The 12,516-nt window shown below is 58.9% G+C and overlaps 1 protein-coding gene across 8 annotated transcripts in view; it reads right to left on the bottom strand.

The window, feature by feature from the left end:
• Window positions 1-12,516, bottom strand: part of TSC2 (TSC complex subunit 2) — a 35,843-nt gene that overhangs the window by 18,990 nt on the left and 4,337 nt on the right. For all 8 annotated transcript variants that reach the window (XM_012743446.3, XM_075994964.1, XM_075994963.1 and 5 more), the window contains exons 4-16: window positions 12,364-12,474; window positions 11,383-11,527; window positions 9,963-10,080; window positions 9,501-9,549; window positions 9,046-9,171; window positions 8,612-8,685; window positions 6,813-6,939; window positions 5,843-5,986; window positions 4,815-4,952; window positions 4,201-4,304; window positions 3,813-3,894; window positions 2,449-2,604; window positions 1,881-1,997 (exon numbers count right to left, since the gene is read on the bottom strand). In XM_012743446.3, coding sequence (XP_012598900.1) covers window positions 1,881-1,997; window positions 2,449-2,604; window positions 3,813-3,894; window positions 4,201-4,304; window positions 4,815-4,952; window positions 5,843-5,986; window positions 6,813-6,939; window positions 8,612-8,685; window positions 9,046-9,171; window positions 9,501-9,549; window positions 9,963-10,080; window positions 11,383-11,527; window positions 12,364-12,474 — 1,491 coding nt within the window. The remainder of the gene's footprint in view (window positions 1-1,880; window positions 1,998-2,448; window positions 2,605-3,812; window positions 3,895-4,200; window positions 4,305-4,814; window positions 4,953-5,842; window positions 5,987-6,812; window positions 6,940-8,611; window positions 8,686-9,045; window positions 9,172-9,500; window positions 9,550-9,962; window positions 10,081-11,382; window positions 11,528-12,363; window positions 12,475-12,516) is intronic.

The raw sequence follows: 12,516 nt of genomic DNA, 5'->3' as shown, positions 1-12,516 counted from the left end.
TAAGCTGTTAGTAAAGTTTGGGGGGAGTCAAAAGTTAGATGTGGATTTTCAACCGTGTAGGAGCTTGACTCCCCTAACCTGTGTTGTTCAAGGTTCAAACGCATCACTTTTTAATTATAAACAAAAAAAGGGAAAGAGTCAGGCCCAGGACTTGTCCCACCATCTGACATTTCACAAACTACAAGTTTTTCAGCAAACTGAGTCAAATGTTCTAGTTTACAAAATACTGACACTGGCAAATGCAAGCAAGTGACACTATAAGGCCTTGAAAACCAGTGACCAGGGTGCAGTGGCCAACAGAAGAGGCCGACTGCTGCCCGAGGCAGAGGCAATGGGGGACATGAGGGGGCGTGGCACCAGGAACCCCCCAGAGCCAGCCAGAGGTGCCCAGGAGCACCTGAGCACGCCGCTAAAACACAACTGGAGACAGACCCCCTACAAGTCACCCACCTGACTCGGGACTTGTCTCCAGAATGTATGGAGAACTCTTGAGACTTAATGATAAAAACACAAATGACCCAATTAAAAACTGGGCAAGGGATCTGAACAGTTATTTCTCCAAAGATTCACAAATGGCCAACGACACAAAAATAGATGGTCAACACTGTCAGTCATCAGGGAAACCACAGTGAGAGGCCAGGCACGGTGGCTGACACTGATGGTCCCAGCACTCTGGGAGGCCAAGGTGGGAAGATCACTTGAGGTGAGGAGTTCGAGACCAGCCTGAGCAAGAGTGAGACCCCATCTCTACTAAAAATAGAAAAATGAGCCGGGCATGGTGGCGCATGCCTGTAGTCTCAGCTACTCGGGAGGCTGAGGCAGGAGGATCACTTGAGCCCCGGAGTTTGAGGTTGCTGTGAGCTATGATGATGATACTGCACTCTAACCCAGGTGAAAGAGTCAGACTCTGTCTCAAAAAGGGAAAAGAAAAAAAAATAAATGCCACGGAGGACACTTTCTCTCTGGTGGAGAAACCAGAACCCCACACACGGCCAGTGAGGGTGGAGACTGTGGCGCCGCCCTGCGGGAACAGCCCGCGCTCCTCACAACGTTACACGCGGGCGAACGAGACACCCAGTGACTCCACGGCTCGGCGCAGACCCACGAGCAGCTGACACTCGGGCCCACACAACACTGCAAGGACGCTGACAGCAGCCAACAGGTGGAAACAGCCCACGAGTCCGGCAGTGGACGGATGCGTCAACAAAACGTGGGCCATCGTGCAGTGGAGTGTCACCCAGCACAGACAGGAGTGGCGCACTGGCACCTGCCACAGCACGGGCGACGCTGGAAAACGTTATTCTGCTGGAAATAACACTGACACAGAAAGTCACGTCCTACGGGATTCCCCTTCTATGAAACGTCCAGAACAGGCACATCCACAGAGACCGGAAGAGGACTGGGGGCTGCCTGCGGCGGGGAGCGACGGCTACAGCTGTGGGTCTCTCCGGGAAGGGCACAGACGCGCCAGCACTGACTGGCGACGCTGCAGAGCTCTGCGAACACACTGACACCCACTCGACTGTTCGCCGTACACAGTGAGCTGCATGGTACCCGGGTCACATCACGACACGAGTCCCCAACTGCTGTGGGGCGGGACGGACGCCACCTTTCCCAGACTGGCTGTGTGGTTGGAGCCAGAGGAGGCCCTGTGCTGAGGACGGGCGGGATGTGGCTCCGGCCCTGACTCAGGGACGTCTCTGCAGAGAGCAGCTCTGGTCAGGTGATGCTGACCCACCGCATCCCTCTGGCACCACAACACCCTCTGCAACCCCAGGAGAGACAGCCCGGAGGAGCGGACTCCAGCAAGACACAGCTGGGGGCGAGCTGTCCCCACGCGCTCCAGGAGGCCCGCCCACCCACCCACACCGGGCGCCCACCTGAAGGATGACCAGGAGCCCCAGCACGGCGGTCTTCACGTCCTCCAAGGAGGCCGAGTACGCGGCCACATCCCTCTCCTCCAGCTCGGGGGGTGGAGACAGTGAGCGGGCCATGACCTTTAAAGAGAGGACCAAGGCTGAAATCCTGCGTCTACGCTGTGGTGGCAACTGTCAGATCGAACACTCTCCCACGAAGGCCTTCTCCCCTACGCCTCGAAAGGAAACATGTACTTCACGCCTCAAGTGACTGTTCAAAAACCGGAGTGCATGTCACGGTTAACGGGAACAGCTGCAGGCCGTGCAGAGTGGACAACAGGTCAGACCCGCACCCAGCTCCCAGCTGCCAAGGAGTGGCAACACGACACCTGCTCCCAGGGGCCTCCAGGCGGAGGCCCCACACGCTTCCCACCCAATCTCTGCTGGGAGGGTCGCCCGGCCTGCAGAGACGGCCACCCAGTCACTCTGAGAATAGGGACAGAGGGTCTGGAGGCCATTTCTGCCCACAGGGGTCTGCTGCAAAGAAGGGTCCCTTCTGGCACCCCAGCCCTGGGCCCCGGGCAGCACTCACCTTCTCGATGATGTCCAGCAGACTGTTGAAGTGGTGGGTGTGGCAGCCTTCTGCCAGGTCCACCAGCAGCTGGGTGGCCAGCTTCCGGACCTGGTGGTCTTTGTCCTCGGGGATGTGGGACAGCTGTGAGATGACCACTGAGTTAATCAGCTCCTCCTGTGCCGGGCACAAGCAAGAGCAAGGTGAGCCACCAGCCTGGCAAGGAGCAGGTTTCACTGACACCTGAATTCCTCCAATTCCGACCAGCAAGGAGCTGCAGTGTTAGGGAGACGGAGTGCAGCTGGGCAGGGGTGTATCAGGCCTGCTGAGCCTGGACTCAGAGCCCGCGGGCCCTTTCCCAGAGCAGCCCCCCCCCATCCACCCCCATCCAACCCCGTGGTTCAGAAGGACAGCGGCAGCTACACGACTACACGATGGCCTGGCACAGCCACAGGCTCCAATATGCCACAGGCTCCAACATGCGACAGCCAGGCAACGTCCCTGGCTTGCTTTTTGTCACTCCACATGGCGATTATGGGCACCTGGTGTGTGGAAGGCTGCATGTGTGCTGAGGGTGGGGAGACCCTGACGTCATAAAACCTACTGCATTGGGGATGCTGTGATGAGAGCTTTCACAGAGGCAGGTAAAAGTGCACAGGAGCAAACAGCGGGACAAGACCAGCCCTGATGAGGACTGGGGGACCCAGAGGGACCTCCCAGAAGAAGCGCTGAGCTCGGCTTCACAGGAGCAGGGAACAGATGGACAGAACAGGCAGAGGCCACCCAGGAAAGGGCCAGTGGAAGGCTGGGTGTGCGGCGAGAGGGGGGCTCAGAGGCTGAGCCACACTCCTGGAAGGAAAGGCACAGCCCCGGGCACACCCTGCTGTATTCCAAGGGGGAAAAGACCGTGGCCACAAACCCCACAGGGGGTGGAAAGGATGGTGGCAATAGAGACCCCCCCAGGTGACCCCAGCAGCTGATGAGGGCAAGCCGCAGAGGGTAAATGTGATTACAAAACAGAAAGAAACGTCCCCGAGTGAGACTGGCCTAAACTCCGGAAGGAATTCTCTGGAGGCTCCAGCTTTCCAAATAACTACCCTCAAGGCGGGAACCCTGCCCTCCCTGCTGCTTGGCCGCATCCCTAGGCCCGGTGCAGGCCTGGCAAGGGCAGCCCAGAATGGATAAATGAAGGAACAGGGAGCAAACAGACAGGGCTGGCTGCGAGCCTGCTGCGGAGGGGCGCTGGCTGGGAAAGGAAGCCCCAGGCGGACCCTATGCTGCTGGAGCGCACAGCAAAGGAGAGCCCAGGCAGCACATGGGGCCCACCCCCTGGACTCCCCCGAAACTGGCTGCCCCAGTGCAGACCCAGCAGCCATGACACGCACCTCGTAGAACTGCCTGTTGATGAGCAGCACGAAGGACAGCACGTCCAGCGCCTTGATGCGCACGGCGCCGCGGGACTCGCTCCTGCGGGGGAGAGCGGCTGAGGCTGGCTGGCCCACCCGCAGCAAGCCTGACCTCAGGGCAAGGGGCAGAGAGCTCTGCCTTGGGGACGCCGTCTTTCCAGACAAGCACCATGCGGGGAGGAGCAAGACCCTGTCCTGCTGGAAACCTCCTTTCCCTGCTGAGAGCTGCTACTTTTGAGAATCAGAAAGGAACACTCTGACTCCTTGGGTGTCCTGAGACCAGGAGCAGCAGTCCCAGAGAGCAAACACGGGCTCGGGCTCGGGCTTGGGCTCTAGGCGCCACGCAGGGGCCCCAGGGCCCCACTACCTGAAGAATCTCTCCATCAGCAGCTGCAGGTTCTGAATCCAGCCATCCTTCGCCGGGTGAATCGACTGCGCTCTGTAGGATATTAAGTTTAAGAGGGAAGACTCCTGCCAAAAGAAGAAAAAGCTGGCGTCAAGGAGCCGTTCTGCCCTCTTGGAGGTTTCCCCATCAGCACAGGCCACCGGGCTGTGACCCGGGAGGAATCTGCTCAGGGAGAGCAGCCACCTGAGGCCCAGGTGGGGAGTGCATGTGTGCACAGGTGCGCTGGCAATGGGGACACTGGTCAAAACCCCAGGAGACGCCTTGCCCCAAGCTGAGTGTTCCCAGCAAAGCGACTGCTGCCTCCTGGGAGCAAGAAGGCTCCCCGGAGCCGGCCCGGAACCCTCCCCCGCGCAGGTGGGAGGAAGTTGATGGTTCGGCTCGCGCTGAGCAGCTCAACAGACCCACGCGCACCCAGCCTGCTGCTGCCCTGGCAGCTGTCCCTGCTGGAGCCCAGCCCTTTCCTTCAAACACCCAGGAAACGGGCTCACTCCTGCAGCCAAGGCCCTGCCCACAGCCTGACAGAAACCACCCCGCCGGCCTGGGCACCAGAGGCCCCACCCGAGAGGGCGTCTTACAGGCCTCTGGTCTGCGCATCTCTCCACCAGCTCGAAGTATCTCTCCTGGGAGCCGTGGAACTCGTTCTGATCGCACAGCTCCTCCACCGTGGTCAGCAGGTCGTGGACGATGGTCCTGAGCTCTGGGCTGTCCAGGCACTGCAGCACCGGGGCACATGACACGGGTTGACCTCCCCTCCTCGAGCACTCGGCTCCAGACAGGCTGCGTCCCAGCACCCCTCAGGCCCTCCCACTGGGCCACGCTGGGCCAAGTGGGCAGTCGCCTGCTCCTGCCTGTCCCTATCCCTCGGGAGTCCTGGCTGTGCCCACGTGGCCAGGCCCAGGAGGAAGCGTGGGCGGGAGGCTGAGAGTAGCTGTAGCCACGAGCCCTTTCACACCTCCCCCAGGCTCCAGCATCTCCTAGAGGCCCTGGAGCGTGGCCTCTTTGCCACCATCCAGGCTGAAGTGCCACCTGGCCAGCGCTCAGTGGCAGCGGTCGGCCCAGTGCGAGGCCCTAAGACAAGGGAGACTTCGGTGCCTACTGAGTCCCAGCCCATCCTTCCTAGCTTGGCGTAAACATCACCCACCCCAGGCCTCTGGGAGAAGGCCCAGGCCTGAGCCCACGCTGGTGGCTGGCCTCGTCCCCCCACAGTGCCTGCATCGATGGGCACGTGCGTGTGGCCGTGGCCCCCTCCTCAGTGCTGTGGTTCACAGACTCGACCACGCCCTCCTCCTCCAACGTCACACCAAAGTGGCAGCAGCACCCCAGGTCCTCTGGGAACTGTCCTCAGGGCCCACTCAGGCCGTGGGGCGGCCTGCAGTGTCACTGTGTGGGCCTTGGGCGACACAGGCCCAGCCCCTGCACACCTCGCACATTCCCCCGGGGCCGAAATGACAGCGGAGCACATCTGGAGGAACCAGCCCTGTCTTCAGTAGAAGACGCACTGGCAACACCGAGAACCAAGACGACACAGCCCCAGTCTCTGCTGGGCCCAGGACAGGCGCAGACACGGAGCACGCCACCTTCCAGGTGGGACAAGCCTGCCCACCTGAAGCTGCTGAAGCAGCCGTTCCATGATGTTCAGCAGAATGTCCCACGTCACGGCCTGGAGCTCCTTCCTGTACTTCTTGATGAGCCTGGTGATAGACAGGACGATCTCGTAGGACACCACCTCGTTCGGGCAGGTCATGGCCTGGAACACAAGCCGGGGCAGACTCAGCAGCTGCTCCTCGCGCAGGAAGCCGCACATGCCCGCAGACCTGAGCGCAAGATGCCCGAGCGGCGCTCAGCACACACGCGCCACGGCCACGGGCGAGCCGGCGAGGAGCCCGCACTGCTCCAGGCAGTCGGGACAGAGACAGGGAACCAGAGCCTCCAAGGGGCACGACTCGGACAGACCAGAAACTCTGAATTCTGGGCCCCTAGTGTGTCAGCACCGCAGAGCCCGAAGCCACCACCCGAGTTCTGACACGAGCAAAGCGCAGAGACCACATCTCCCGAGGCCCCTCCGGAGGAGCAGGGGCACAGCAGAAGGAGCAGCGGGTTGGGAGGTTCTGCGAGACCCAGGACAAGACACAGCTAGTGAGCCGCTGTTCCCTGTAAAATGAGGACATTACAACCGCCCCTGCTCACCAGGGAGCCCCGAGAACCAAATGACAACACACAGAGAAAGTGCTCTGCATGCCACAGGGCGCCGTGGAAACAGCAGCTAAGCCGCTGGCATCACTCCAGAGAGAGCGAGACCACCACCTGACAAGCTACAACTGTCAACAGCAAGACACTCACTGTCCCAGAGGGAATGCTGGGCGGTTTCAGTGCTAATTTGCAGGAGATGAAGTTCATAAGATACAAGGTTTGCTTGAGAATAAAACCTTCGAATGGCCCTAAATCTCATGGCCAGCTGAGAAGCAGGTGACCGGAGATGCCGCCGCAGAGCCCCTGGCGGGGCAGGCAGGTGGGCAGCCCGAGGGGAGCTCGCCCTCCCTCGTCAGGTCCCCAGGACACGGACACCGCGTCACCTGGTAAAACGAGGGCAGCACAGAAGTCGGAGAGTTCTTGAGCGAGTACAGCCGGTGGGCCCCCCAGAGAGCCATGCCCACGAAGAACACGGCTCCTCTCAGCAGTGGGGCGTCCTCCATGTAGGCTCTGAAAGCATTTTGCACAAGGATGGCACGTGAGCAGAGCCGCGGCCTCGGGAGGCAGCAGGGCAGGAGGCTGGGCTGGAGCGAGTCCCGGCGCCCACGGAACAGCAAAGCTGGGCAAGGGCAGGAACAGAGGCCGCGGCAGCCACCCGTTCTGTACAACTAGTCGGCGCTGACCACGCCGCATGCCACGGGTCGTGCTAGATGCCAGGGACTCAAAGGGGAGCAAGAGGGACGTCCCTCAGCCTCACATGCTCACACTCAAGGGATGCAAATGCCAGCCAAAGACCCTCACGAGTAAGTGCAGAGTCTCCACCTCAAATCACAGCTAAGAAGGAGGCACAGGATAGGAGAGCGAGTCCACCCAGGGAACACAGAGAATTACCGACTATGCTAAGACCTCAGGGAACACTCAAAGTAACTGGCAAAAGCAAACGAACCTTCTAGCAAGAGGCAACAGTGTGTACAAAAGGCCTTGGTGGGTGACAGAAGAGCAAGATTGGAGGGAATGAGAGGCCCAGGGGGCTGCGGCAGCTGGGACCCACAGGGCCACACTTCCCAGGGAGGGGCAGTGTCTGAGGGTGCCGGAAGCCATGGTGGCTTTAAGCAAAGGGTGACACGGTCAGATCTGTGTCAGGACAAGGCCACTTGGCTGCTGTGTGGAGGAATGTACTTCAGGAGCAAGAACGGAAGCAGGAGAGAAGGTGAGGGCCAAGGGTACGGCTGGGAGACCAGCATGCTTAGATCTGAGCCATCTATCTATTGGGCGGCGGCAACAGGACTTGTGCTTTGGCTGTGGGGGTGGAAGCCAGGGTGGCATTGAGGCTAACACCTCAAGTCGAGGGCCACACCAGAGGACATCCACATTCATTTTGGACATTCTGATTTGACTGACGCAAGGAAAGGACAAGAGATCCCACATGTGAGATAAATGCCTAGCCTTAATGACAGCTTCTGGACGAACCATCAAAAGGAGCAGGCGGACCGGGAATGGTGGCTCATGCCTATAACCCTAGCACTCTGGGAGGCCGAGGTGGGAGGATCACCAGAGGTCAAGAGCGAGACCCCCGGTGGCTCACACCTGTAATCCTAGCACTCTGGGAGGCCGAGGCGGGCAGATTGCTCCAGGTCAGGAGTTCGAAACCAGCCTGAGCAAGAGCAAGACCCCGTCTCTACTATAAATAGAAAGAAATTAATTGGCCAACTAATATATAGAGAAAAAATTAGCCAGGCATGGTGGCACATGCCTGTAGTCCCAGCTACTCGGGAGGCTGAGGCAGCAGGATTGCTTGAGTCCAGGAGTTTGAGGTTGCTGTGAGCTAAGCTGATGCCACGGCACTCACTTCTAGCCTAGGCAACAAAGCAAGACTCTGTTTCAAAAAACAAAAAAAAGAGCGAGACCCTGTCTCTACAAATTAATTGGCCAACTAAAAATATATAGAAAAAAAAATTAGCCGGGCATGATGGTGCATGCCTGTACTCCCAGATACTCGGGAGGCTGAGGCAAGAGAATCACTTGAGGCCAGGAGTTTGAGGATGCTGTGAGCTAGGCTGATGCCACGGCACTCTAGCCCAGGCAACTGAGCGCCAACACCAGGCAGTGGGCCTGCTCCCGAGGGGTTTCTGCGGGCACTCAGGCTGGCTCCCCACGCCCACCGCCCAGCCCATGCACTCGCCTGTCCTCCATGACTCGACACATGTTGTAGATGGCGCTGTGGCCAAGGTGGGTGCCCAGGAGGTTACGCATCAGCTGGGAGACAAAAAGCACATCATTAGGGGTCGGCAAACACAAGCCCCCTCCCGAAAGCCCAGCCCCTCCACCGGCCCTGCCCGGCCAGGGCTCTGCAGCCACGCTAGGTCCAGCCAGCTGCCTCTGTGTCTTCCCAAACGCAGAGGCAGCAGAGTTCGCACAACACACCAAAACCCTGACCTTGGCTCAACTGCCTGGGAAAATGCCACTGGACTTTCCTCAACAGGCCATTGTCTGGCCACCCCAAGAATCAGAGAGCCATTCATGGGGACAGGCTGGCCCTTGTCTCGTCCGGGTGCCTGGCTGAGGACCTCGTCCTGGGGAAGAACTCTCCAGGACAACAGCTTCAGAGACCCCCACCTTCCAGCAAGGCTCACAGAGCTCCTTGACGTTGATGGTGCGGCAGAGGGTGACGATGAACAGAGGGAGGCTCTCGGCCGGCAGGCAGTTGTAGCAGACAACGGCGTCCAGCACCTGCAGCGAGACCTGGTGGGAGAAACGGAGGGGTCACACTGGTCCTGCGGAGGTGACACCCCAGGCCTCCTTCCCTCCTCATTTGGTCAGTGACGGGGCCCCTCCTCACTGCCAAAGCAGCCTCCCTAAGAACCACAGAGCGAGTGTCTGGGAGACACTCCAACATCCCTGTCACCAAGGTTGACACTACGCTGTCCCATCTGAGCTACAACTCTAAGGGCAGGGGGCCCATCCAACTGTCTCTACTTCCAGGGGAGATGCCCAGGGCCATAGCCAACAAGTGACTCACAGGGCTTGACCCCCAAGTGTCAGCTTCCCAAGAAACAAGGGGAGTCACTGACCTCTATGTCCATGGAGGACACAGTCCGGATGCACAGCAGACAGACCATGCTGTGGAAGAAGGACCAGCATTAGCTTGGAGACATTTCCCAGAAGGCCAAGCAACGACGTTTCGGTCCTTAGTCACTCTGCAGTCTGCCACAGGAGTGGCTCGTCCCTCCTCAGGGTCCCACTTGCCCAGCAAATGCTGGGAACGTGATCTGTGCCACCTGCTGGCCTCAGTGCTGGGTGCTCAGCACCAGGCAGACAAAGCCCTGCCCTCAGGGATTTCACGGAATGTTTTGAAAGAATAACAACAAAAAGATAATGAGTAAAAACATGCAATGTGACAAGCAGAGGGTGGCTGTGTCCACTTCCAACTTCCCCATTTATTTGGGGGTTTCAACTCAACCTGCAGAGCAGAGCTTAAGGCCCGAGACAGTGGGACTGCTTTCAGACTAGCACAGTTTGTATCCTCTGCTTACTGAACCATTGATGCGATGTATTCATCAAGGTAACAGCTGTTGAATTTGACCAAGTTCACCAGCACCAGGAGGAATTCTGAGGACAAGCCGACATCCATCCACTGCAGGACAAACTCAGCTGCGGAAAGGAGGACAGGAATTTGTATAGAAGTCGAATCTACACTCGTGACACACCTCTTCCCTCAGGAAAACGTATCCAAACCCAATTACTGCCAGAAACCATGTCATTGGTCCCCTTGAAATGACAGGCAGGCCACGCACTGGGCCAGAGGAGGCCCAGCAGGAGCCCAGGCACAGACCCTAGACTCTACCACTCTCGGGCTGCGCAGAGGGGTCTGAGCTGAGACGAGTGGGGGTGCGTGTGCTTTACACACAGAGCCCAGCCCATAATGCTGGGGGCAGACACCAGCTGGGCGTGTAGAGGACAGAGAACCCCGCACACGCTTGGCTGCCAGCGCATAACCTTAGAAAACCTGGCCTTAGAAAACCTGGCCGGGTGCGGTGGCTCACGCCTGTAACCCAGCACTCTGGGAGGCAGAGGCAGGAGGATCATTTGAGCTCAGGAGTTCGAGATCAGCCTGAGCAAGAGCGAGACCCCATCTCTATCAAAAAAATAGAAAGAAAATAGCTGGACAACTACAAAAAAAAAAAATATATATATATACATACATACATACATACACACACACATATATACGCATATAAAAATTAGCTGGGCGTAGTGGCACATGCCTATAGTCCCAGATACACGGGAGGCTGAGGCAGCAGGATCACTTGAGCCCAGGAGTTTGAGGTTGCTGTGAGCTAGGCTGACACCACGGCACTCTAGCCCTGGCAACAGATTGAGACCTTGTCTCAAAAAAAAAAAAAAAAAAAAAAAAAAACCTGCCAGCAGGTCCCCTGTTAGCACCTGTCCTGGAGGCCCTTTTCTGGGCAATAGAAAAGCAAAGCCCAAGTCAGATCTTTCTTCCTCCTCCTTTCTTTTCTCCCCACAATAAAGACACAAAGTCTCAAGACCCACAGAAGCCTCACACTGTCAGGACGGCAGGAGACAGGTCGGGGGTGCGACGAGGACTTAGGCGGGCACAGAGGGCAAGGAGAGCAGGACCAGGGAATCAGCACCACCTCCCAACAACAGGACTTGGCCCACCTCCTGCCCGCTCCAAAGGCAGGTTCCTAGGCCCAGACACTCTGGGTCAGCAGGTCTGGAATGAAGCCCAGGACTCTGCATTTTTAACAAGCTCCCCAAGAGACTAGGGCGGATGCAGGTGAACCCAGGTGCGCAGAGCTGAGTGGTGTGCGCCCCCTGCAGGCCATCAGTGTGAACTGCAGCAGCCCTGGCCGGCCCCAGGCCTTCTGCATCCCAGATTAAATTTGATCACCGGGGCCAGAGAAACCTCACACCCGATGTGGCACCCACCCAGTTCCTCCTCCAAGTAGGTGATGTGTCTCCCATTGTCTGTGAGGGCCTTGAAAACCTCCAGCCTTTCGTGGAGGTCTTCGTTAGAAGGGTAATCCTTGATGACCTTAAAAAAGAGGGCTCGAAGGACTCCCAAGCGGTCACCCTAAAGATAAAAACAAGGGTCAGCAGAGCCCTGCCACAGTCTCCCACGTGGCTGCCAGGCAGCCCAGAGGTGCAGGGGCACCTAGACTCCAGCCCTTTCTCCTTCCCACAGCCACAGGCTGCGAGGGGCAGGGCAGCGTGCTGGCGGGGTGTGGGGCAGGGACCAGGTGCACTGGCCGGGCAGCTGAAAGTGCATGCGAGCACCTGCTGCAAATCAGCCTCTGGGCACAGTGTGGGCACACAAGAGGGGACAAAGCAGCTCATGCCCTGCCCCAGCGCTCAGCCCAGGTAGACACATTTGTGCTCACAGAGCGACAGCAAGGCCTAAGCTGGTGAAGCCCCGGGAGAGGCGCAGTAAGAGTGGACCGGCCTCTGAGTAGCCGGGACACAAAGAAGGAAGTGGCCAACTGGGGGAGGGTTCCAGCCTTTAGGTAGCAACAAGAGGGGCCAGGTGTTCAAGGACCAGCTGGAGCAGCTGGAACGTGAGAGAAGGGCAGGTGCCCGGCTGCCGGAAGAGGGCGGGGGGTGAGGGGAGGACAGCCTGAACCAGGCACGTTGCTGTCCCACAGATTGCTCCATTTAACCCCAAAACATCCCAAGGGAGGAAGGTGCAGCCACCACCCTCATTCACGGGGGGAGGGGGAGGCTCTGGCTCCAGTGACCGGCCAGGGCCACAGACATGGGGAGTGAAGCCGAGAGCCCCCCAACCCCGGGCAGTCTGGCTCCAGAGCCTATCGGGCACCAGACCCCACACCTAGCAAAGGTGGCAGCAGGAGGACAGTCAATGGGCAGCCTGGAGTCACCCTACACCAGGACACAGGCCTGCCGGCCCCTTACCTGCCCCTGCACGATGGCCTTCAGCAGAGCCAGCACCGCATGCCGGGCCTCCGGCGGCCGCTCTGGCTGCAGCAGGTCTGCGACCGCCTTCCAGAGTGCTTCCACCGCGTGCTGACACCAGAAAAGAGGGACAGTCATCAGGGTGCCGTCTCC

The sequence above is a fragment of the Microcebus murinus genome, chromosome 19 (assembly GCF_040939455.1).
Source record: "Microcebus murinus isolate Inina chromosome 19, M.murinus_Inina_mat1.0, whole genome shotgun sequence".
NCBI lineage: Eukaryota > Metazoa > Chordata > Mammalia > Primates > Cheirogaleidae > Microcebus > Microcebus murinus.
Note: the sequence above shows the minus strand (reverse complement) of the source record. Positions and strands in the feature narration are given on the sequence as shown.